Raw genomic sequence first — 25037 nt, 5'->3', positions numbered from 1 at the left:
CTGTTTCAAGTTTCAATGTGCTCTGCATTAAGAGATGATATTCTACAGAACTTGGTTATGACTGATTATTTACCTGGACTTCTCTCATAAACAAGATACTTTCCTCCAAAATTATTGCCACTTACTGGATATTTTTGCATTCTTTGTTGGATAGTAGTGAGCGAAAATGCAGTAGTTACAATGTTCAAATCAGCCCACTTGGAAAAGAAAAACATTTCACATTCAGTCACTAAGACCTAATTTTTTCCCAGTTTGATCCTTAGTTTGAACTTCAGCTAGTTGTTTGCTGCATTTGATGTGTAAATGCATTAAATTGGTGCCATTTGCTTTAACATAAATGACCAAGTGTACCTACTCCATATCTCTACTGAGGGAAAGAAGATCAAAGTTGATGCTTAACACTCAGCATCGAAGGGAACAGTGATAAAGTCTGTGATCCATGCACTGAGGCCACGTCGAGGCCTCGGTCCTCGACGTGGCCGTCACAGGTTTGAGATCCTGCCTGGTGACCACTCCTCACAACCTTTTTTCCTGTCTGACCACTATCAAATAAAGGCCAAAGCTGGAACCTTAAAAACAGTTCACCTTAAAAAAAACTCAGCATTGACTGGTTACCACTATCAAGGTAGAACAAGGCTACAAAATGTTATGGTTTGAATAATGTAAATATTGTCTGCCAAACCGTGACTTTGGGCTTCAAGTCCTCAGTTTTCTCTGGTATTATAAAGTAAAATGTAACAAAGCATGGTCCCTCCCTAAAATGTTGCAATTCTTTAGCTAAATGCTGTTCAGTTGGTCGAAGGAAAACTTCTGCTGCTGCTGCTGCTACTTTTTCCTCAATTGCAAGAAATATAAAGTCAGCTGTTGGCAAATATTTCTGCCCGACAGGTATGGTGTGGAAACTAAAGGGCCACCACCCATCACTCTTTTCAGGGCTGCACTGTTTTAATTGGTTTTAAATAAAAGCAGATCATGCTTTTCATTTTTGTTTTAAACATTTGTGTTAACACTTGAATTTTTTTTACTGAATGTAGCAACTTTTTAAAAAAAGCCACCTTTGGTAATTACCAATACAAAAGGATTAGTTTTATTATGAACTGTACATAAACACACGGTGCAAAGGCACACATTTCTAGTGTATGTTACAAGCCAAAATGTACACACTTTCTCAACCGAAAGCTTATAAAATATTGAAGCAGTTTAAAAGAAATTAAAATAGAAAAAAAGCACAAAGCTGCTGTTTAGATTTTCCATAGTTAAATATTGTTAAACATTCAAGCTAAAATGTGGAGCTCATCTTATGTTCTCCATTCGCCCACATTTTTGCATGTGACCAGGAGACTGATAGTACAGCAGCATAATATAAACAAGATAGAGAAGAGATAAAACATTAAACCGTTCCAGTATTCTTTTGTTGGTTTGAATTAAAAAAAACAAAACAGTTGGGATCTCATTTGGCTGCACCATTAATAACATAAAATGGAACTTCATTGTTGTATAAAATAATTTTATCAATTGCCAGTGTAGAAAAGTGGCATGTACCAGCCATGTGATCAACACGCTTCAAGTCCTTAAGAGCTCAAAACACTCTTTAGGCAGGATTTAAAAAATCAACGCAACAGTATTACGACGAGTAGCTGTCTTTTGAACTTCTACGTCCGTTCTCGTAATCAGAATCCCGCCTGTGCCTGTGTCTGTCCTTGTGATGGCCGCTGTAATCGTTGCTGTGATGCCTCTCTTTCCTCCTCTCACCATGGCGGTCTTCTGAGTGGCCGTGGTGCCTGCTCCTCTCCCTGTACTTTTCGTCGTCGCCGTACCTTTTCTCCCGCTCCCTGTCATGGTGCCGGCTCTTTTTCTCGTGGTACGAGTCCTTGTGGTAGCTGTGCTTCCCATAGTGATCTCTGTCTTCGGTGTTTCGCGGCCTCTCCCAGGGGTCGGTGTAGCTCTCGTTTAGAAGTTTCTGGTCTCTGGCCCCGGATGATATATGGCTGGTTGGCTCTGAAAGGCTTTCGGGATGCGGAGGAAGGGCCTCTGAAGTGCCGTCCTGATCGCTCTGCATGTTAACATTCTGGTCTTCTGTGTTCAAGTTGGACATAGTGTTAGAAGTCGTGGCACCTAAGTTGTTACAGCTGCCAGCGACTGGCTCAGAGGCTTCTGTGTTCGACAATTCTTGATGTCCTTGGACTTCAGGAGGATTTGGATTTTGACTAACTGCAGCACCAGGATGACTCAGGCTAGGATCATCCTTACTGGGAAATGATTTACAAGGGGTTTGATTTATTTCTTCCAGCTTGTGCCTGGCCTGTGAGAGCTGCAAATATCCTTGGTGAAATGGTAACAGTGGATCCTTTTTAATACTGCTTGACACGAGGACTGGTTTAGGACCTGAAACATCGGGAAGGCAGGTTTTATCCTTTTGTTGCACCATTGTTTTATCTTCGTTCTCTGAGGAATATGCTGAAGACTTTTTCAGTATTCCACTTAAAGGAGCTTTTGAGCTGTTTGTGTGATCTGCAGTAGCCTGGGATTCTGACTGCAGCGGAGAATTCCCTTCACTTGTTTCCTTTTCAGATTCAGACAATGGGCCAGAGCTGCTTTTGTTTGCTGAGGCAGAACCGCCGGTTTCAGTGCCACTCGGATATGCCGACATGCTCACCAGGAACGCTTCAGTCGATACATCTGGGGGCTTATCTTTCAGTGTGATTGATGTGTGATGGACCACAACAGGAGAGACTTTTCCCGAGGAGATGTTGGAAGCAGACGCGTTAGAAGAACACGGCAGCTCCGGTCCAGCTTTAACAGATTTAGTTTCTTTCTTCCTGATGAGAAAACGAGAAGAGGCACCAGCTGTCGGACCCTTTGAGTCACCAGTTGATGCATCTGTTTTGGGAGCAGGCTTGGTCTTCGGGGTGTCGTGTCCTGTTGTCGCAGGTTTATCTCCGACATCTGGCAGAGGAGGTAATTCCCCGCCCCATCCCACTAACACACCTGGAAGAAAGCGAAGTGGCTTTTGTGTCTCCTGGTTCCCCGGCTCTTCTGTTGCAGCTGGTTCTTCAGAGGAATCGGCAATAGGCTCGTCTTCGTTGGTATCGAGGGGTTTTTCCACCTCTTTTTTGAGAGAAGCGGTCAGAGAAGAGAGGAACAATTTTTCCTCCTCCTCAGTGTTTCTTGTAACTTTTGTGGTAACTGTGATGGGCTTGGTTTCTGGGACAATCCTCGTAGATTCACTCACATCCATAGTGAGGAAATCTCTTTTTGGTCTCTGGCGAATGATGAGTCCAAGGAGGAGGTTGGAACGGTTGTTTTCCAAACCTATCAAAGATATCAATTATTTTGAAGTGTTGCATGAGTAAGTTTACAAAATAAAAACAAAACAATTACAAACTCTTTATTGCCCTAGTTACCTGGCCCGTCAAAGGGAACAAGCTGATGAGGAACTTTTTCTGTGGCACCAAGGGGAATGAGATACATATCCTTCACTTGTCGCAGGTTATTGGATACCACCCCAAAACGCCTACGGCTGCTGAAGTAGGCATAAAGAAGAGTATAGGAGATCTCATCTTCTTCTGTCTCCGGGGAGAAACGGACCAGGCACACCTCCTTTAATGAAACAAAAGCCATGTGTCGGTTAAAAAAAAAAAGGTTTAATTACATTATAAATTATTGCATAATTAAATTAGACATCCACTTTAAGTTAGGCCACAGCTTCTGACACATTAAAAAAACAACAATCATTTTTGTGTTATTGAGCGTTTAGCCGGTGAAATATGAAAATGTTGGCAGGCATTTGGCAATCTCAGAAAGAAGGTAAGGATCTACACTCTCAAAGAATAAAAATAAAAACAGCTTTTTTTAGTAATACTAGGTACTGACTGTACTAATAGTTAATATAAGATGTTGAAGCAACTTCAAAACGTAATCTCTGCAATAATTTTGGCTTTGTCCTAAATAACTAAAGATGCTGTTTTATGGGATCAGGACTGCTCTCTCACACAGCATGACATAACTCTGATTAATGTAAGCCATTAATGACCGCTCACAGCAGAAACGCTAGGAAAAATATTTTTTAATGATGTTCTTGAATTGTCTTGTATCTCTAAGTTGAAGCCTTACAAAACAATAGATCTGAAATCTCACTGATTTCAGTGTCTGTGATTTACTTATTTTTCCTAATTGAATCTGTAAAATAAATGTTCCATGCAAAAAGATTTGGAATCCAACTTAGAAAACTTCTATATAAAGTAAAATCCTTGCCGTTTCATCCATGTGCACTAAAATACTTAAAATAAATTAACGCAGGTAGAGATTACTAACTCATATTTTAGCTTTTGCTCGATTCCAAACAAAGAAAAGATGCCCAATACTCACTTTTGTCCCAGTTGCCCGAATCTTCTCTAAATAGTCCCAGACTGTTTGAGGACTTATCCTTCCACCAACTTGGATGCTGTCTGGAAGGTCCTATTGAGACAAAAAAAAAGACATTAACACAGTACAGACCAACAAAATTAGAAATGCAAATTTACCAGATTTTTAAAAACTGTTTAAAGACTTAAAGCTATTTGCTGGATACTTCATTTTTATTTGACAAAGTCAAGTGGCGCAGTTGGTAGCACTGTTGCCTTGCAGCAAGAAGGTCCTGGGTTCGATTCCCGGCCGGGGTCTTTCTGCATGGAGTTTGCATGTTCTCCCTGTGCATGCGTGGGTTCTCTCCGGGTACTCCGGCTTCCTCCCACAGTCCAAAAACATGACTGTTAGGTTAATTGGTCTATCTAAATTCTCCCTAGGGGTGTGTGTGAATGGTTGTTTGTCCTGTATGTCTTTGTGTTGCCCTGCGACAGACTGGCGACCTGTCCAGGGTGTACCCCGCCTCCCGCCTGGAACGTAGCTGGAGATAGGCACCAGCAACCCTCCCGACCCCATTAGGGACAAAGGGTGAACAGAAAATGGATGGATGGATGGAAATTGTATTGCTTTTTTTAAATTATTATTTTACAGTATTACATTTCTAAGCAGTTATAGGATGCTGCAAGTATCTTGGTCATGTCTCTGAGGTTGTGCATGCTTCACAGGTAACAGCAGCCACTTATGTGGCAGTCAAACAATTTGAGCCTTTCTGACTCTTTTTGTGTTGAAGTTACTCCCTGAGAGTTGTTGAGCTGTGTAAGGGGCGCACAGCTGCTAATCCAGACACTTCTCATAGGCTGCACCTGAATGCCTATTTCCATCTGCACTTCACTGTAGTGTTTACTTTTTACGACAGAATATGAACATGCTTTTCTGTATCCACTTTACCTCCGATAAGTTGTCCAAAATGCCTGAGACAGGAAAAGCTTTTGTCACAAGTTTTGCCACCGAGTGCATGTGAATGAATCCTCGCCACAGGGACTTCAAGTTGGAAAGGAAAGCGGCTTCTTCATCTCTTCCAGCCACGTGATCTGACCTGCAGCAAAAAAGTGGAAAGCAACAGTGAGAAAAACTTGCAAGAGGCAAAGTCATATGAGGTCAAGCAGTGCTTCCCACCTTGGTTCAAAGCCTGATTTGGCATTTCTGAAGCTCTCCTCCAAAACGGTAAGGTGCAGGTCGTCGTCGACTGAAGGAGGCGGCGTGCTCTTCCCCTCCTCTGATTTAGCTGAATGCCTCCGTACTACTGTGGTTGCAACCTTAGCCACCTTGGTTTGGGCCTCTTCCACTGGGGGCGCCATACGACCTTATAATAGAAAATAAAATAAACCAAGTTGGATGGTTGGAATGCTAATGTAATTAGTAAGATCACAATCAGGAAAACAATTCCAGCTCTTACCTGTGCAGATTTTGCAATGTAGATCAAATAAGTGAGACTTGTGTTGACTTGTAGTGTCTTTCTCAACCTTTGTATTTTCTTCTTTTCTTTCCGGGGTTTTGGGGGGTTCTGGTACTTCTTCAGTCACTTTGGGGAGAGGCTCAAGCTAAAAACAAAGAGAAAAAAAAAGCTCAGCGTGTATCATTGAACAGCTTTTGGCCATGTTTAAGAAAAATAATTTTTGCTTTAAACTTTGGCATTTACCTCTACAGGCTCTGGTGCTTTCATCGGCTCCTGGCTCTCGATTTCAATTTCACCTTTGTGGGTAATCTTAGTAATGGGTCGTCTTTCCACCTCTCTTTGCTCCTTTTCAATCATCTCAATAGTCTAAAACAGAATAAACACATATAAGTTTTTTCTTTTCTTAAAATTCAGGCATACTTCAAGAAAACAGACCAAAAACATGCAAACTTTTCAACACAGAGTAAAATTTACCTCTTGAGATTCACTTTTAATTTCAAAGCTCAACAAGAAAGTCAGTACAAGTCATCAGTGTGTGCAATAACAAACAGAAAACATTAAGAATCACATACGTGTCTGTTCTCTCTCTGTCGCCAGGCAGCCAACTCTTTTGAGGCCAGCTCCTCCGGACTCATGCGAATTAGGTTACCAGGAGAAATTTCCCCATTAAGAACCCTTTTGAACAGAACCTGCAAGAGAAAACAATTACAAATTACAAAATGAAGATGGTATAATGGCAAACATTTGAATTAAGCCTGGCATAAATAGGCACTTACATTATTTTTTGTATCTTTTAGGTTAAACATCAGGCTTCTGTACTTGTTCTTGTATTTGTGGTCAGTGTCTTTATAAAGTTGAAACAGCTCTCTTTCAGTCTTCTTGGCAACCTCAGAGGCTCTCTCCTCTGGGATGTTTAGCTCTGAGTCCTTCAACCTAAAATGAACAAGATGTCAATTAGTTAGAAAATACGCAGATTTTAGATTACGCATGTTATAGATTTGGACAAGATGTGCTTCTAGACAAATAATTGTTAGAATTTATTTCAGCTAGAATATATAATGTGAAATTCAAAAACTGGGGAGAACAGAGAAAAGTGTCTTACTTTGAGTGAGACTTTTAATTTTATTAGAATTTAAATTTACCTACACAGTTTAGGTAAATTGCTGGTTCTTTTCAGACCCAGCAAGACTCAGCTGCTAATATCCACCCTTACAATATATACTACAGTTCATAACATTTACTAACATTTTGTTAACCACTGAAATCTTTATTAACTAAACCTTTTTATATCTACAGTCTCTCATTGCGGAAGAAATTAAAGTATTAACATGAGAACGATTTGCTTTTATTTACATAAACATGCTATTTTAAACAGTTTAAGGAACAAGAATTCTATTGCAGGTAATAATAAAATATCTGGGGATAAATTCCTTTCAACGGTGCTTAATGCTTCCTTGCAACGTGGAGTTTGTAGTTACAAATATACACATTTATGACAGTTAAGTATATTTTATGGGGGGAAAAAACTGGGTACATTTAAAGCTTTATCATAAGACATTGCAAAGTTGGTCATATACCCCATAGTTTCTGCAGTCTTCTGCAGAGAATAAGAGTAGAAAATAGCACACAAGTGGTTGTATTTGAAACATTGAATGTAACTAAACAGCCTGCAAGAGAGAAATGACCCCGAGGTCAGTCAGATATTGGGTTTTAAGGGGAAAGTATGACATACATCGTATCACTTCTTTGCTAATGCTGTGGAGCTAAGGGTCTCCCTTTTCGCTCCTGACAGCGCACACACAGATGAGAGTCGTCATGGAAATATGATCAGAAAGGGTTAACAGTTGTGTTTACTTCTAAAATATACTGACCTCTGTGTGAGAATTTCTCTCAGGGAATCACGCACACTTTTCCTGATTGCCTCCACAGACACGGGTTTCTTCGAAGTCAAAGACGTAGCCTTGCTTTTAGATTCGTGTTTGGACAGACTACCTGTGAGGAGAGAATGTTAATATGGTCAGCTTAGGTAATAAATATTAAATGTTAAACTGTGAGTTACAAAAAAGTATATCAAAGGATTATCAAATTTAACTTCAGCAGAAATTTCAGCAGCAATTATTTGATTGTTTATTCTATCAAATAATCTAACAATTAATCAGATTTAAAAAATTAGAACATTCTGCAGATTTTTTTATTTCACCACTTGAAGATTTGTATACACTATTAGAAACATATCAAAAGATACAAAATGTTTTTCTAAATTAGAAAATAAGCATTTTATCACCCAAAATGCAAAAAGTTTGCATTTCTTTCATAAATGCCTAATCATTTGGAGTAAAGGTTGCATCAAAAACATGTGAAAAGTTCAGCTCTTTCTGCTTGATTTAACAGCAATACATCGTAGAGCTAATCTGTTGAGTAATTTTTCATTTAACTAATTAATAAGTAGAGAGCAAAAGTTGCGTAATTGAGTTTTTTACTCATTTATTTGCAACATTTAAACCAGGTGAAGCTAAAACTATGCCATTTGAGGAGTTCTGTGTAGAATACATTTAAACAGTTTTTTTGTTTATCTTAAATGCAAAATTAATTTTTTTAGTTTTGACTTAATTACTTCTCAGAGTGTTGTTCTTTAAATAAGCCAAAATTATGACTACAATTAAAATATATTTTTTTTAAATATATTTAAATTACAATTAAATGTATCTGACTGAAAAAAGCAAAACAAAAAACAAACAAAAAGTAAATAGTTATTTTAGAAATGAAATGGACTGCAAAGGTGAATCTCAAAATTATTTTCTATTAATTAAAACATGTTTTTTATCAAATATGCAAGTGCTTAAATTGCTCCCGTATGTGTCTGGCCTATTTTTACCCTATTCAATCAAAATAGGGTAAAAAAGGAAACACCCCTAAAGATATATACATATATAAAACAGAATAATATTTATATAAAATAAAACCAAGTACTGCAGATTGTTGTTCAACGTCAGTCTTCAGTAAATCTTGTGGACGTTCTTATAGGAAAGCTGAACCAAAGAAGGCCTTCTGGCCTCAAGGCTAACAGAACTAGACAGAAATATTTTTACATTCACAGCTGTTATCTGCACCTGTTTTATGAGCTGCTTCTTTGACATCTGTGGACTGTCTCCTTTCTGCATCCTGTTTCAAAATAACAAGAAACAAAATGCATTAGATATACTACTTAGACAATTCATTAAGACAAACAGAACAAACTGTGCATTAAAAGGAAAGTCCCCAGTGACACAGAAATGCTAGTAGATATGGTAGGTGAGATAAGTGTGTGAGAAACTAAATGTTTGAGTGGAATGTGTTATCCGAACACCTCTCGTTCAGCCAAAGTAAAAGCAAAAAGAGAAGAAACCCTTACTTAGTGGAAACACTGGCTGTGATTAATAGAGGATGAATTAGCTGGGGAAACAAACATCTTAGTAAAATAAAACCAAATAAATAAAAAACAGATTGTTTAACTGAGACCTCCCAAAAGACTTCTGCTTACCTTCCTTACTGGTCTGACGCCCCCTGATGCGAGCGGCTGGGACGACCCTGGACGGGGTTTTTGAGGCGGCTTATGATCCTGCACTTCAAGAGTTTCTGGCTTGGCTTCTGCTGAGGGCTCAGGATCCATCTTCTTACTTTCCTCCTCACAGCATTTTAAACACACATACATCTGGTCCTCCTCTTCCATCTCGCGCACTTTGGCAAGGTCGAGGCCAACGCAGTCGCCATGGAACCAATCATCACAACGACCGCATCCAACCATGAACCTAAGCGAAGCATCAATGTGTTTAAAAGATGTTTCTCGAAAAAATGCCTGAATTCAGGTATTGTACGTGTTATATATAAGTAGAGAGCAGCACTCACATGTTATTATGATGTTTTTTACACAATCCACAGCAGTTGTTTCCATCCCAGACACTCTCAGTATCAGCAGGCTGCTCTTCAACTGTTTCCTTCTTCACAGGGGGGGCGTTATCTGGAATAAACAGCTCTGGCTCATCCAAAGAGATGCTCCTCGAATTCCTGCTTTTTTGTTTCTGGAAAATCTTTTCAGGCTTTTTGGCTTTCTCCTGTCCTCCCTCTTGAGTTTTTAGAGAATTGCCTGGATGATGGTGGTGATGCTCAGCTTTTGAGATATTATGAGGATTATTTTGCCTAGCTGCTCCCTGATGGTCGCCAGCGCGATTAGCTGTTACTGGTATCTTCTTTGCAGCCGAGCTGGGTGTACCTGGTGATTTTGGTTTCATTTTATCTTCCCCTCCACTCTGCAGCTTTTGAACTTTAGCAGCGTGCTCACTGTGTGTGTTTTCTACGTGCCTTTTCAAAGGAGAAGCATCTTGTTTGTCCTTCATAGTCTTCATTTTGTGCAGGTCTTCTCTGGTTTTGGATGGCTTGTCTTGGGTCGCTTTATGCTCCTTATCCGTGTGGCTTGTTTTGGATGAACCCAACTCCTTGTTCTTGTTCAGTGTTGGTCCTTGTTTAGGCTTTGGTGGTATTTTGGCTGCAGTTTGAAGCTTTTCCTTACCATCAGTCTTGTCTTCATCAGCTATATCTTTCTGAATGCTCAGTGGATGTTTGACACCGTCCTTTCCTTTGTGGAACGGCCTTTTCTTTTTTACTGGAATTTTCTTATCTTCGTGTTTCATCTCCTGCGTGGAGATGGTTTCTATTACTGTTCCGTTTGACGTCTGCACATCATTCGGGTTTACGTACGGGCCTAAACCGAGATTTGCATCATCAGATAAGCCCTTCTCCGTTACATCAATGGCCGACGCATTTTCTGGTGCTGGGGTTTCTGGTACTGGATTCTGTATGCAGACAGCACCTTCTGGCAAAATGGCCATGTCGATGTCACCACCATAAGAGAAGCCGTCCTCGAAGCACGCTGGCTCACCCGTGTCAAGGCTGTGTGTGTATGAGGGTCCGGGAAGCAACTCAATTTTAAATCCGCCAATTGTGACAGTGAGCCGTCTCAGTTCGACTGTAGGATTCAACCATACTCCACTGTCTAGATCACTGATGTTAATACGCCCCCCCAGAGTCAACTCTTTCTTCTGCTGTGCGCCTTTAACTCCTTTCTCAATGAGAAAAGACTTGCTAAGCCATTTGCCGTGTCTCCTTCCAGGTCGTCCTCTGATTAAGGTGTTCTTGGACATCCTTGGCTGTTTGTCACCTCTATGATCTGAAGCAGAAGGAACAGAAAACAAATATCACTCCTTGTCTTTTTAGCAAATTTCTACATGTTAAAAAGCTCTCTAACGACCAAACATTTAGAGAACAAACTTTTCCTGTGTAAAACCATCCTCTTTGGGAAGGGTCTTCACAGCACATAGGTTTGTAAGTTAATAAATTCATAAACAATTTTCTCACTGACCGTTATGAGCTGGACATGATATCTTTAAAGGGATTAAATTAACATCGGAGATGCATCAATCTGAGAGTTTGTGGTCTGTCACTGAAATGGGAACCTGTCGATTTTAGCCGGCTTCAGTGCCTTTCCAATAATGAAAATGTTTTTTGTCTACTTTCTTAACAATAAAAAACATCAATAATAGAAAGAAGTATTTCAACTTGGTTGGACAAATTTCAAACATTTCTAAATGCTTTATGATCCATGTCTGACAGAGGTTAAAAGTTCAAATAACAAAATAAAGCAGCGTTACGTAACACAGCTAACTTTTGTGTTGTTTGATGAAGCTCTCATATCTGGAGCTCTTCTGTTTTCTCAGTAACTATTAGTGTAAAAATGTAACTAATTTCTACTGGTCTAAATATTTGCATAAAAGCAAACATTTATTTCATAGACTCAAAAGACGATGGTGAGCAGCAGACTGTCCATCGACAGCAGGCTTCCTTATCAAACTCCGTGTACATCTAGGCTTAAAATAAACTACCAATTCTAAAACAAACAAACATCTATTGATATAACTGAAGCAATTTATAATTTACCAGATCACTATGTATATTTTATTTCAGAGTCTAACAACTATTTTTTTGTTTCCGGCCAGATGATCACCGCTCAATCATGAAATTTCTTTTTCTGATCACAAGATGATTTTTTTTTGTTGTTTTTCCAATCAACATTTCACCTAACATTAAATGACTCCCTACTTACCGTAGTCTAAATTGTTGGGATGTTTCTTCTGCTTGCCAGTGATTTGTTTATCCTGTGAGGTCTCAGCAACATTCAGTTCACTAGAGAGGCCTGCAGATTCTGAATCCCTACGCGGACCTACAAAAACCAAAGAGGAAAGAATCTAGCTGCTCCTTATTCTGACGTAAAGCGCAAGTAAACTACAATTGAATTCTAAATGCCAGCTTTTGAATGACAGTAACAAATATTACTGACTTTTTATTGTGCTTAAAACAAAGTCTTGATCTACACATACTGCTGACAAGGCTTGGGCCTGTCGCAGATATCAAAATATAATAATTTTTACAAAAGCCCATTTCAAAACTGCTTATTTTTCCTACTATATTATTCCTAATGTTCATTTTTTTTTTGTATTAATTAACTCAGCTGAGCTCTGCAGGCTAACATTCCAATGAACCAACCAGCTGAATGCAGCCTGATATACTTGTGTTTCTCTATAATGACAATAATTGCAAAACAGTGCAATATTTTGCATGGTTACTTAAAAATTTTAAATGTATTTTTTTCCCCTTTTTATTAAAATCAAAATAAACATATGTTATAGATGATATTATCGCTGCAATATTATCACTTAAAGTGTTTTCTTAACTGCAGGACTAGTTGTTGCTTTTCTGTTTTGAACAAAAACAGAAAAGCAGTCATGCAATGCAGCTTTGTTTCTTTGCCATTTTTGCTACTGTGAAACTATTATTTTAACTCAACGTTATCAAACTGGGTCTCGCACCAGCAAGTGTTCTGTGTTGATAAAACAAGGTCTACGTACACACAGCTGGTTACCATGAGGATCTTACAAAAGCATCTCAGTGTTTGAACTCAGGTCAAACTGGCTTAAAAATTAACTACGCAAAACCAGCAAAGAGAAAACCTCTTTACAGATATGTTTATTAAACTTTTTCTTTTTTAAAGGTTTCATAAAACGAGTGAGAATTTTACATTTTTTGTTTTTAAAGGTACAAACCCAAAATCTAGACAAGATCATTTTTCTCAACATTGTTTGGCTTTGGACTTACTTGTTGAGCCAGCAATGTGAAAAGCAGGATCTTCATTTTCCAACAGATTGAACTGAGTGCTTGCACATCCAAACATGGGGTCTTTGTCACTGAGCATGTTCTTTAGAGAGTCTTCCAGTTTGGCTCCTGTCCCAAACTCATTACTGGCTTCACATTCCAAATTCTGATTCAATATTAAGGACTCATCCAACTGGTCACTGGGTATCAAATGGTTAAAGGTGTCCACAATATCCATGAATGCTGCTGCCTTCCTGAACCAAAACAGCAAACACAGTATGAATAAGTGGCACAAACTAAAATACTGCATTCCTAATGTTAAGAAAACCGTCCACAAGGCTTTAATCATGTATATTATGAATACATGCAAATGTTTTCCTTTTCCCTGTGTAAAACATACCTTATATTTGTTATTGTGATTTTGATTTAACAAAACCATGTTTGATTTGCGCAAAGATAGGTACATTGTTTAAATTAAGCAAGTAGGCCGTTACATAACACTGACAAGTACATATGTACCGAAAAGTAACTGATCGATTTGATATGTCTGTGCCTGCTTATTGAACTTGCGCATAATGAAGATTTCCTCATAATTTACAAATTCATTTTTAGGATTTAACTACAAATTTTAATTAGAAAAGAAATGCAAGCTGAATGTTATTTTTGTTTTAAAGCAGAATGTTTTATATTTAACTGTAAAAATACTCTACAGCAAATATGGGTCTAAAGGTCTGAAAGAAAGGTCATGTCACGTAAAATGTAAATTAAGCTAGTAAAACTTTCAAACATTGTTGAACAATTCATGGAATCCGAAGAATACAGAGATAAGTGGATTGCACCTATTTAAAGATTTTCAGCTTCTAAAACGCAGCTAATTGAATTTCTAACCATAATCACGGATTTATTTTAAAATAGTACTATCGTTTCAGCTGCAATTGTTTGCGTCAACATAAGAATCAGGATGCATTTGCGAACGTTCGTTATGTGCCAATGCATAAAAAACAAACAAAAAAAAAAACAACTGGGCCAAGCAAACTTTATTTTTTTGCTACTGCGAGTGGCTCAACATCTGGCTAAACTTTGCCGTGTTTACCAACAGAGATTGCAAACAATCTAAATACGAGTTCTGGTACTTATTAGCGAATTCAACTTGAGAACTCTTAGTGGTCAATTTGTAAAATAGGCTAAAAGTAAGGCAGCGGATGACGTGTATCCAATATTTTCTGGATAACAGCCGCAAAGACTACACAACAAGCCACATTTAAACAGAGTGTGCGCCACAAAACAAGACGGGAATCTGATAGGTTCATGTTTGTTTTCAGTAAGGCTAAGCTAAAAATCCACCCATAAAATTTACAACCAAAACAATGCCTCGCTGAATCAATTAAAACGTGTTAGCAGGCTAGCATGCTAGCACTGCAGGACAACAATCCGCTTTAAAACGCCATCATGGATGCTAGCACGCTTTACTTTTATGAGAAAAATATACCCCTACAGTAAATCGATGTTACAAACCTTACCACCACTCTTTGCTTCAAAGATGTCGGGTGCTTTTACATTCAAAACATTGATTATTTATGACATATATTTTTGTGCTAATCTTGGGAGCTAAATCTCCGAAACGGCGGCAGCTAGATAGCTTTAGCACGGGCCTTGGCTATCAAGTTTGTTTGTAGCCTGAATATTGATACGAGGCCGTTAGAAGATCCCGATTACGTGCATGTCGTGATAGACTTGCAGTTGGGTTATTGTGAATGATTGGTTGGTGTGTAGCAGACTCACCTCTCCTGTGCCGCGATAACGTTGCCCACTCGTATAAGGTTACATTCTAGCACAGCTGCACCCAGTAACTTCCTCTAACGGAGCCGTCATTCGTCCCGCTGCTGCAAAGCTCCTGACAGGCGACTACAGTGGTCACGTGATTTCTGTTTACGGACAGCAAAGAAGCTCATTCTCCAAATATGACGGATATTATGCCTATATTACTTTGCATCTCTACTATATTCAAAATATATTTCATATATTGAAAGTAAATAGTGTCAGTATGGCGGGGTTGACATGCAACAGCTCGAATAATCTAAAAGTGAGAATCTCTAGTCCGAAAGGTTGAAGCCGATGTATTAAAATAAAAAGACGCCATTTGACTTAGACTTTAGTTATTTAGTAGAATTTTTCAGGTCAGATTTCTACCAGTCCTATTGGACAATGCCTTGTTTTGATATTTATTTTACTAATATCTTGTTTATGACATTTTTAAAAGCTTGTGTTGACTATTAGAACAATGGCTTCCAGTTCTTGCACATCAACACACCTGATTTAAATGGACTGGTCATTCTAATAGAATGCTGAGTTACCTGTTGGTACACCCAGAATCTTCTGAGAACTAGGACATTATAAAGTGCAGGAAGCTTTTAGGTCTTGATCAACCCATAAAGTTTAGGAAACATTTACAATGGTTCTCTGAAAGTAAAAAAAAAAAAAGTTTCAAGAAAATCGAACAAATGGAAAAATGTGTCATTATTGAATATAAACAATCTTTAGCTTACCAAGATGGGAGAAAGGCATTCTTCCTTTGATCTGCTCTTCTCCCTCGGTCAGATTGTTTTTGCCCCCAATAACATTCTTATTGTGCTATCCCCAAATCCCCTTAAAAGTAACACATCAGCTGTGACATGTTCATACATAAAGTCCAGCTGTTTGACATGATCTTATCTGTCTGAGAACATGACTTCCCATATGTAATAATATGTTCATTAGGTTTGAAAAAATTAATCAATCAATATACTTTATAAATCCCAAAGGGAAATTCACATTTTAGGACAACCTGTCTAAGAACACATGACACGTCATATGTCATAACGGACATGACATATATACATATTTGAACCCATTAAGTAACCTTACAGAAACTCATAGGTAGTTTCCATGAAAACAAACTCTCAACACTGAGCTTGGTAGTTTTATTCCACACTCAGCCCAAATAGTTAGACTATTTCCCTTGTGTTTACAAAGCTTGCATTTTAAAATTGTTGCAAAAATATACTACATAAAATAAATATAGCTAACCGAGGCATTGTTTTATTAATTTAAAAGATTGATTTTAACTGAATAAAACATTTAAAAGCAATCTTTTAAATGTTTAAAAGATCTTTTAAACATATTTTAAATGATCTTTTAAATTCTTAAATTAAGAATTTAGTTCTTAATTTAATAAGAATTAAATTCTTATTTAATTCTTTTTTAAATAGGAATTGGAAATGTGGTCTTTTGTATGCAAAAGTTAACACTTTCTCTATTTCTAGTTATATATGATGTTAGAAGGCCACTTCAGAAACATACAAAAGCTTAAGCAGTATAAGACAGTATAAGACAGCAATGTTTGGAATTATATGAATGCCAATAAGTCCTTGTGAGTCTACTTTACAAGAGATTTTTTATTACCATTGGAGTCAAATATGTGTTTGACAATAAACAACTTAATGTGTGAAAATATTTTATGAAACACATATGAAGCAATCAATACATTAGTCAGTCATAAACATACTTCCCATTTATATTTTTGAAATGAAAGCAAATTCATTCTTTTTCTTATTGTACACATATTTAATTATAGTCCATTGTTCACTAATATGCACAGAGTGAAAGAAAAACACTTCTATAAAAGAGAACACACTACTTCTAAAATGATTGTCATTTACTATTCAAAAAATTAATTAAAAAACCCTTCTTCTACTGGGACAGTTTCTCTTTCAGCCTCTCTTCTGGGTTTATGCCAAACCACAGCTCACCGTCTACAGCAGCAGCCCAAGCCATCCGCTCGGTGGTGAATGTTGCAGCCCACTGCCCTGACGGAGCAACTACAATTGTGCCACCTGCTCCTTGGACACGATCACTCATGTACTGCAGGGACAACTGTGAGGCATCTGCTACTGATTTTTCTGTGACAGCAGAAAGGAAATAAAAGAGAACTTATTGCTTGAATAATTGTGTGGTCGTTTAATTTCACTAAAAGTTACATGATAAAATTCAATTTTTTTAAAGGGCTGGAACATTTGAAACTTTCACCTAAAAAAACTGTTTATGAACTGAAAATTACAGCAGTACAAAAAAGCACAGAAATTCATCTAACTTTAAACTTGATCATGCAAAAAATGCTTGACTACAGGCAAAATCTTACTTTATGTGGTTTGTGGTTTTTTTGTTTGTTGTTTTTTTTTTTTACCTTGTTCGACATGAGACAGGACGAGTCTGGCCAGAGTCACTTTAAGAATAGATTCTCCATGTCCAGTACATGATACAGCACCACTTGAGTTATCAGCATATCCTCCACAGCCTTAATTACAAGACAAACAAAAAAAATTTTTTTAATCTGTTTGAACAGAATTTAATTAAAAATTATTTTCATTAAAAAATTTAGTGAAAAATAATTAAGTTCTTTCGGAATTTCAAATGACTACCTACCAATCACAGGAGAATCTCCAACTCTGCCAACCATTTTATTCCTGATGCCTCCAGTTGATGTTGCACATGCAACATTCCCAGCACAGTCCACAGCTACCGCCCCAACGGTATCATGAGCCCTTTCAATGAGAAATGTTTGTTAATTAAAAAATAAAACGTGCAGTCTGCATATAAACAGACAGATAATTTGGAGTGATCTGTCAGATTCAAGGGGATTTGTATGTTGGCCCCAAAGCTGCACAACATATTAAGTTCCAATCGTCTTTGCAAATTGCAAAGGACTGATTTGTTGAAATATTTTTAAGGCTACAGAATTTCAGCTGTGGTAGATTGAAACTCTGTCTTCTTATATGTACCCATTAGGATGAACTTTCACTGTCCTTTATTCCCTTAAGTGGAACAGATCTTTGTGGCCAAAATTAGACAGCTTAATAAGAGTGTGGAGACAGTTATGTTAAAAACTGAGTATCGAGGAATATGTGTTAAATGTAATCAAAACTGCCATTTAACTATCTAACAGAGATATTGCAATAAAAGCTTTTTGTACAATTGGGCTCAAAGTCCTCAAAATCAACTTATCTGTATGAAAGTGAGATTGTATCTGCTGTTAGATATCATTCAACTCTATAAATAGTCAGAATAACATTAGAAAAATCTAATAGACAATCAAATATTATTGTCTGACTGAGTAGCCTCCTCAGATCAAAACGTATGGCTTGATATAAAGGGCTTTTGGTTTTACTGAAAACAGAATAGACATCCATCATATAAAAGTTCAATTGAACAGTGCATTATAAAACTGCATACCATTTAGTGTTGAATTCTTGCATTACTCCTGCAATGTATTTCTTGTGCTTTTCCCATTCCTTCTTCTCATATTCTGTCACCAGTTTATCAGTGGGAAAGGTGTTGATGCCAATGCTCTCTGCAAACTGGTTCGCGCCTTTACCAGTCAGCATTACGTGGGATGTCTGAAAATTTCCACAGCTTATTACATACTAAAATTCAATTAACTGATGATAATGCTTGAGTTTTTTTCATATTTGATAAGCAAAAGTATTAAAAAAAGAGTCCCCATCCATCACTAATACTATTTAACTTATGTTTTATTTTCCTTAAAGAAAGAAAGAGAACACAACACAACAATAAATAATAAAGTAGAATAAAAAGACCTTCTCCATGACAGCTCTTGCCAGGGACACAGGGTTAGCAATGTTTGTTACGCAAGACACCGCCCCACTGGCAAGTGTCCTTCCATCCACAATAATGGCATCCAGCTCCACTTCTCCATCAACATTTAGTGTTGCTCCATGTCCTGAAGGGAATGGTTTAAAGATATTTTGTAATGTGTTTGTACAGAAAGAAAACATAGCAAGATTTTGCATGTTTTGGCTACGCCTTCTTCAATTGTCCACGCTCCCACAATAAAACATTGTTAATATTCAGCTTTTGTGGTGTTTACCCAGATCTATTACAATCTTTAAAGTCTCCAAACTTCTGAGGGATATGAGACACTAAAATGTTGAAGATGGATCTTGTGAAAAGGCCAAGAAGCACAAGTTAAGGAACATTACAAATAAATTAAAATATTACTATCAACACCACTAGATGGAGACAATGTTCTGATACGTCTAGATTGCATAGTAAATGGGTATTATCAGTTGTTTTCTATGTTACTAACAGATAACTCATTTAGAGTATTGTAAATTCAAACTAAGCTGTGTAAATTTATCTTGAAGTGATAAATGGAATTTTATGCACCTGCGTTAAAAATGGGATTGTCTTCCAAAGCCCTAACAGCAGCCTCAACAGCATCCAGTGCACTTCCTCCACTTTTCAGGACTGAAGCTCCATGGCGTGCTGCTGCTTTCACCCCATCAACAGAGGCAGGGGCCATCTCATCTGGTATGGCCCAGGCACCACCGTGAACAACTAACACTGCTGACATCAGTAGGGTCCTGCAGGAAAACTTTAACACAGACAAGAATGTCAACATAATCCAAACATTTTCCTGACATTTGTTAAGCATGTAATGAGTTGCTTTTATATTGCTGTGTCCAAATTAAAACAAAATAAAAGAATTAATTATAATATACTATTATAAAGGTATTATCTCATTCACACCTTTGACTGAAGGCCATAATAAACAAAATTTTAACCTGATGCATAGAGCAACATTGAACTTTGAAATTTGAACTGAAGGTATATCAGTTATCAACAGATACCAGAAGGACTTTCGTCCAAATAGGTAACTTATGTGTTTGAGTCAAGATGAAATACAAGCAGGCAAGACTACTTACCAGTCAGCATTACGTGGGGTGTCTGAACATTTCCTGAGCAAACTGAGCATTTTACTTAAAAGGTAATGGGGAGCTAGCCTTTCTTACTTCAGAAAATAAGAGCAGTCCTAAAAAATAATCAGGCAGAACTCTCTGGCATGTTTTGGACTACAACAAATAATCCGCAATTTAACAGTTTATTTTGCATGAACCAACCACACACATTATAGAAGTTGGCATGTGATTCAACCTTTCAAATTCTTTAAGGAAAGTGAAACTGCCGCTCGTAAAGGAACTTCAAATCGTATGCTAACTTCAACTATTAAGCACAACAAAATGTGTTCTTGCTAACTTTATTTAGCTAAAGTTTTACTTTAAAAAAAAAAGATTTGCTTACACACTAAGAGGCTTTGTGGAATGTACATAACTGTGAAAAGACAATCTAAACGCAAATAATTAAAAAGTGAATTTATCTGCACACACTGTGAATGCTTGAGGAATTTCTGTAGTGGGTTTGAGTTATAAGCGCAGGTTGGTACAATAAACAGCAGGTTTAAGGTATGGCCCACTTTTACGAAGGGTCTGAAATCTCTTCAACTTATAACACGTCTATGGTAAATGTTAAAATACAGACCATGAGATACATAAAAATTTATACCCCTCAACATTTTATTTTTACCCCTTTTGGGGATTCAGGCAGCGAAACCCCATCTTTCTCTGTGCAGCTCGCACCTGCTTAAATGTTATTTTTTTATGTTAGTTCACTTTTTTGTCTCTGTACAGTGGATGACGTAGCGCTGATTTGGAGAGCAGTTAGGGGTCTTTACACTCGTTTTCTTTTCACTTCGCACAGTTTGTGAAAGCATGTATTTCACAGAGTGATATTTCAGCGTTTTCCTACCTGTTATAACTTCCAACCTTCTTGCAGAAGAGACGGTCCGTCGACACCAAGAGACTGCGAGGGGTGTTGTGCCAAGAAACGCATTCCTGCCGAAAATTGCATGACCAGTCGCGGGAACGCGCATCGTTATAAACTCTCAGATATTAGTGACAAAACGGACCGAAATATGACTGACCAAACAACCTTTAAAAATATTCGTAAAACTTGCATGTTTCTTATCCATATAAGCCCTTATAGGTGTATCTTCTTTCACAGATTAATTGAAGAAAATACGGTTTTGACACCTTTGCCGAGTCGTTTGAGTCGAAGGTTTTACATTGAATATTAAAATTCAAATTCAAAAATACTTTATTAATCCCAAAGGGAAACTAAATGTCAAATTAATTTGAAAAAGCCTCTGACTGAAGATACTCTGCCTTCCCAAGACAGTCTCATGAAGAGGATGTCCAGGGTTGTCCATAATCAATATGTGCAATTCCCCACTTTTTCTGTTAGGACCATAATAGTTTAAGCATTGTGTAACATCAAAACTTATTAACCAGCATTTAAACGGTGGTTACAAATAGAAGATAGTCTAAGAATTACATTCGCTGACGGTAAATGCAAAATTTGGTTATCAGTAGGTCTAAAAATGCGAAATAAGACATTAAGTAGAATGTGTATAATACGTTGCATGTTATCGCTATAGCAGAACCTGCTATAATAGCTTCATAGCAGGTTCTGAAGATACATTATGTTAAGTAAATAAGTATTATTTAAAGGAAAAAGACAGCTAAAGAATAATTAGAAGATTTTCCTAAATTTTATTGAATCTTTTCATTTTCAGATTGCATGTAACAGCTGCGACAAGTGGTACCAACATGGTGTCAAGAACCCACCAGCTGACACAGATTCTTCCTTCTACACAAGTTAGTTTGTGGAAAACCCTAGTGTGAGGGACCAGACTCAAACGAGGACAAAAAAATGTTCAAAGTAGCAAAAATTCAATTTAATTATTCCAAAATAGCAAACAAAACATAAAGATTTAATGCAAAAATAAGTCAAAGAATAAATAACAATTTTGGGCCCAATTTAACTGAGGTCAACTGAATTCTAACTGAACACAAACAAAACTGACCTGCCAACAAAGAACAAAAGGCTGCTTAAATAGGGGTGGAGTAACCTAAATCTACCACATGAGGGAGGCACGACATAACAAAAGAACAAATAAATACAAAATTAACTAAAGCATTCTATGAAATAAATAAAGCAAAACTAACTCTTACTTAGCAGAAACAATAGGTGAATATTTAAGTGACAAAATTAACTAATTAAAAGCAACTTGAAACAAGTCTTCCCCCTTCAGTCTTTCAAAAACAAATGGTATGCTCCAGGTTTCCTCCTCCAGCTGGTTTGTCTCAGCAGCACCTCAAACAAAAGACAAGTGTAAATAAACCATTCAGACAGACATTAAATAAAGTGTGCACCCATTAGAAAATATATGTCTAAATGAAATAACTAACTTAAATGTATAAACTGTAATGTAATATAAAGAAAAAATACTAACACGATGTGGTGGTGGGAGGAGCATCCACCACACCTAGACTGTGGAAAACATCCACAATGTGGATTTTTTCTGATGAACATGTACTACTTACATTTAGTACACTAAAGCGGAGTCCCTTTAAATGATTTTTGCTGTCTTACCCTGTTGATATGTATAAGATCAAATAGTCCACTTGTGCCAGATGAGGAAGGTCAATATCAGCAGCCTCCAAATCTCCCTTGCCAGAAAACACCCTGCAATGTGAAAAGATTATAGACAGTTATGGGTTGTATCAAATTTTCTACATAAGGACACATCTTCTCTGGTGTGACGTTCATATCTGTATGATACCGTTTGCGTTGAAAAACAGGGTATACAAATACCCTGTTTTGATATGCAGGGTTGTTAACTCAGACAAATAGAGAGTTAAGAAAGACATTTTGGGAAAGCAAATTCTGAGGCTGCTGATATTTGCATCCCCTGGTGAAACAGCAAAAAATAATTTCAAAAGAATCCTCTTTACTTGCATCTAACTCATGAATAAGATATAAATATAGCTAATATGTAGAATGTGTATATGTTGCATGTTATCCCTAGCAGATCCGGTTTATAGCAGGTTCTACATTCTGTCAATAAATAATATTTAATGGAAAAAGACAGCTACAGAACATGAGAAGATTTTCCTAAATTTAATAATTTGACCATTTGAATCTTTTAATTTTCATAATGCCTGTAACAGCTGCAACAAGTGGTACTTCCAACATTGTGTGGAGAACCCACCAGCTGACACAGATTCTTCCTGTGTTGTGCATTTATTTGTGCTTTTATAGCTAAAAGTTAACAGTGTGAATGTTTTCTGATGAACATGCACTACTTAGAATTCATTATTACTACTACCGAATTGTGCAATTTACCGTTAGTAAATGTAATTTTTAGACAGTTTTTTATTTGCAACCAGCGTAGTTAAAAAGTTTTGATGTTACACAATGCTTGAACTATTATGTTGTTAATAGAAAAAGCACATAATTTGGCAAAGAAGACCCACAATTTTAGGGCTTTTATGGATAACAAGCATGACAGTTGCGAATATTTTTAAAAGTTGCCTCGTCGGTCATATTTCAGTCCGTTTAGTTATCAATAACCTGTCCAGGGTGTACCCCGCCTCTCGCCCGGAACGTAGCTGGAGATAGGCACCAGCAACCCTCCCGACCCCATTAGGGACAAGGGTGAACAGAAAATGGATGGATGGATGGATGGATAGTTATCAATATGTGAGAGTTGAGAGCAATGCGCGTTCCCGCGACGGGGCATGCAATTCTCTGCAGGCATGAGTTTCTCACGCATTCAGGACACTGACGTCACCTCATATAATTGATGACAGGACTTCCGACAGGACGGCATATCACCGCGTTGCATAAATATATTAAAATTGAGTTCAAGTCAAAAACAGAGTCAAGGGACTTATGTAATCTGCATAAAAAAGGATAACCTGAAGGACATAACTTTTATACCACATTTGTACTTCCAGGGCAAATCTAAACAAGGTCTAATAGGGGCAGCAGCCCAAATAGGGTGCTAAAATAATTAAGTGGGGCTTCTTTTGTTTGTTTGTTGTTGTTGTTTTTTTAAAAGAAAACGTATAGGTCCACACATCGTTGTATGGTTAACTTAAACACTATCACTAATTCAAAAACATTTGTCAAAAATATATAAGTGTTTATTAACTATTTGAAATCAGAATAACTATGTCAAATACTGAGAACGTTAATGTCACAAACAGGAGTGCATGCTATACCTAATTATGTCTATCTGTGTTAATGCCATTTATGTCACTAACAAAAAATTCTGGCAAGTTTAATTTTAAAGCAAACATTAGTAAGAACAAAAATATTCTAAAAAATATTAATTTGGCTAATCAACATCCTTAAATACACAAAATGAAATTTTGCTGTAGACCACACGCATTAAATCCAGGAAAACATTCATCCATTAAAAGTTGTACTGCAAAATAGAGAATTCCTTGACTTTTTTTCCCATAAATATATTTTGCAATATAGAGAAGAGCCTGGATGCAAACATTTGTTAAAAATTTCGACTGTACAGAGAGACAACTTTGGTATATACATAAAAAAATGAATAAAAACAATGGAAACAAACTGTAAAAGTGAGAAACCTCGATTTTATGAAGCCAAAAAAACTGCTAAAAATGATATTTTATAGAAATAACATTTTTTCTCTGTCTGCAGCTTGATGGCAGTTTGGTGTAGTGCTGTACTTTGAGCAGCAGATGGCGTAACCCCTCTGCCAGTGTTGCAATTTGTTTCCCATACATATTGTAGAGTTGCATTGTGACCAACAGAGGGCGGCAAGAACATGTTGAATGAATGAACAACTGCCCAACACCAGATCATACAATCAGACTCAGAGTTCAGGTTAAAAAAGAGGCAACTCTCACCCCAAAATTAATAAATATCTGCATCCTACCTCAGACTTCCATTTCCCATCAAAACCAACAAACCTAATATACACCATTAAAACAAATCAATCCAATAATTATGGTGATTACAAAAATAACAGTATGAATAATCACAATCATAAATCATCACACTGACTGCAACCAAGTAAAATTTCCACCTAAAGATCATTGAACATATAAGGTGAAATGTTTTTATTTGTGTCCCAAAGAAACAAAATGTCCTGGATTAACACTTCTGACCCAGACCAAATATTAAACTCGCTGTGATAAATACAGCAGTTATAGCACAGAAATGCCTATCAGGCAATGCCGTGTTTGCACTGAAATGTGTAAACCTAACCAATGTTCACACCCACAAACAATACAACCGCTATCACCTAAAGCCCATCCAACACACTTAGTGGAAATAGAGT

At 37.2% G+C, this 25037-nt stretch overlaps 2 protein-coding genes and 1 long non-coding RNA gene across 6 annotated transcripts; 1 reads left to right on the top strand and 2 right to left on the bottom strand.

Moving 5' to 3' along the window:
- Positions 1-1060: 1060 nt before the first annotated feature.
- On the bottom strand, positions 1061-14906 carry phf3 (PHD finger protein 3). 3 transcript variants are annotated; one of them, XM_028006727.1, is made up of 16 exons: positions 14765-14906; positions 12986-13236; positions 11937-12053; positions 9686-11003; positions 9321-9588; positions 8911-8962; positions 7672-7792; positions 6577-6733; positions 6373-6489; positions 6044-6166; positions 5801-5945; positions 5521-5707; positions 5293-5440; positions 4369-4458; positions 3405-3600; positions 1061-3312 (listed from the first exon to the last, which is right to left on the bottom strand). In XM_028006727.1, exons 2-16 carry the CDS (start codon positions 13218-13220, stop codon positions 1625-1627), a joined length of 4962 nt encoding a protein of 1653 aa, XP_027862528.1. In that variant the 5' UTR covers positions 13221-13236; positions 14765-14906; the 3' UTR covers positions 1061-1624. The 3 variants fall into 3 exon arrangements, with proteins under 3 accessions (XP_027862528.1, XP_027862529.1, XP_027862530.1); XM_028006728.1 differs by having other exon boundaries at positions 12986-13232; positions 14765-14904; XM_028006729.1 differs by lacking the exon at positions 11937-12053.
- On the top strand, positions 3736-21901 carry LOC114137898 (uncharacterized). Its single transcript, XR_003594129.1, has 3 exons — positions 3736-3915; positions 15243-15245; positions 21554-21901. It is a non-coding gene; the product is annotated as an uncharacterized LOC114137898 (long non-coding RNA).
- On the bottom strand, positions 16603-20742 carry LOC114137897 (isoaspartyl peptidase/L-asparaginase). Of its 2 annotated transcripts, none has more exons than XM_028006733.1 (7): positions 20624-20742; positions 19205-19412; positions 18616-18758; positions 18251-18414; positions 17444-17562; positions 17205-17315; positions 16603-16920 (listed from the first exon to the last, which is right to left on the bottom strand). In XM_028006733.1, exons 2-7 carry the CDS (start codon positions 19389-19391, stop codon positions 16712-16714), a joined length of 933 nt encoding a protein of 310 aa, XP_027862534.1. In that variant the 5' UTR covers positions 19392-19412; positions 20624-20742; the 3' UTR covers positions 16603-16711. The 2 variants fall into 2 exon arrangements, with proteins under 2 accessions (XP_027862534.1, XP_027862535.1); XM_028006734.1 differs by lacking the exon at positions 20624-20742 and adding an exon at positions 19744-19881.
- Positions 21902-25037: the final 3136 nt, after the last annotated feature.

Source organism: Xiphophorus couchianus, chromosome 22, assembly GCF_001444195.1.
Source record: "Xiphophorus couchianus chromosome 22, X_couchianus-1.0, whole genome shotgun sequence".
Classification (NCBI taxonomy): Eukaryota; Metazoa; Chordata; class Actinopteri; order Cyprinodontiformes; family Poeciliidae; genus Xiphophorus; species Xiphophorus couchianus.
Note: the sequence above shows the minus strand (reverse complement) of the source record. Positions and strands in the feature narration are given on the sequence as shown.

What these genes read in the sequence shown, in the direction of transcription:
- phf3 (XM_028006727.1), bottom strand. Translation starts at nt 13,220, where the DNA reads ATGGATATTGTGGACACCTTTAACCATTTGATACCCAGTGACCAGTTG. An exon ending in GCGTCAGACCAGTAAGGAAG is followed by an intron (nt 8,963 to 9,320) that starts GTAAGCAGAAGT and finishes ATTTTGAAACAG; the next exon opens with GATGCAGAAAGGAGACAGTC. An exon ending in GACAGAGAGAGAACAGACAC is followed by an intron (nt 6,167 to 6,372) that starts GTATGTGATTCT and finishes ATTCTGTTTTAG; the next exon opens with ACTATTGAGATGATTGAAAA.
- LOC114137897 (XM_028006733.1), bottom strand. Translation starts at nt 19,391, where the DNA reads ATGTCAGCAGTGTTAGTTGTTCACGGTGGTGCCTGGGCCATACCAGAT. An exon ending in CAAGAGCTGTCATGGAGAAG is followed by an intron (nt 18,415 to 18,615) that starts GTCTTTTTATTC and finishes GGAAATTTTCAG; the next exon opens with ACATCCCACGTAATGCTGAC. An exon ending in CCTGTCTCATGTCGAACAAG is followed by an intron (nt 16,921 to 17,204) that starts GTAAAAAAAAAA and finishes CTGCTGTCACAG; the next exon opens with AAAAATCAGTAGCAGATGCC.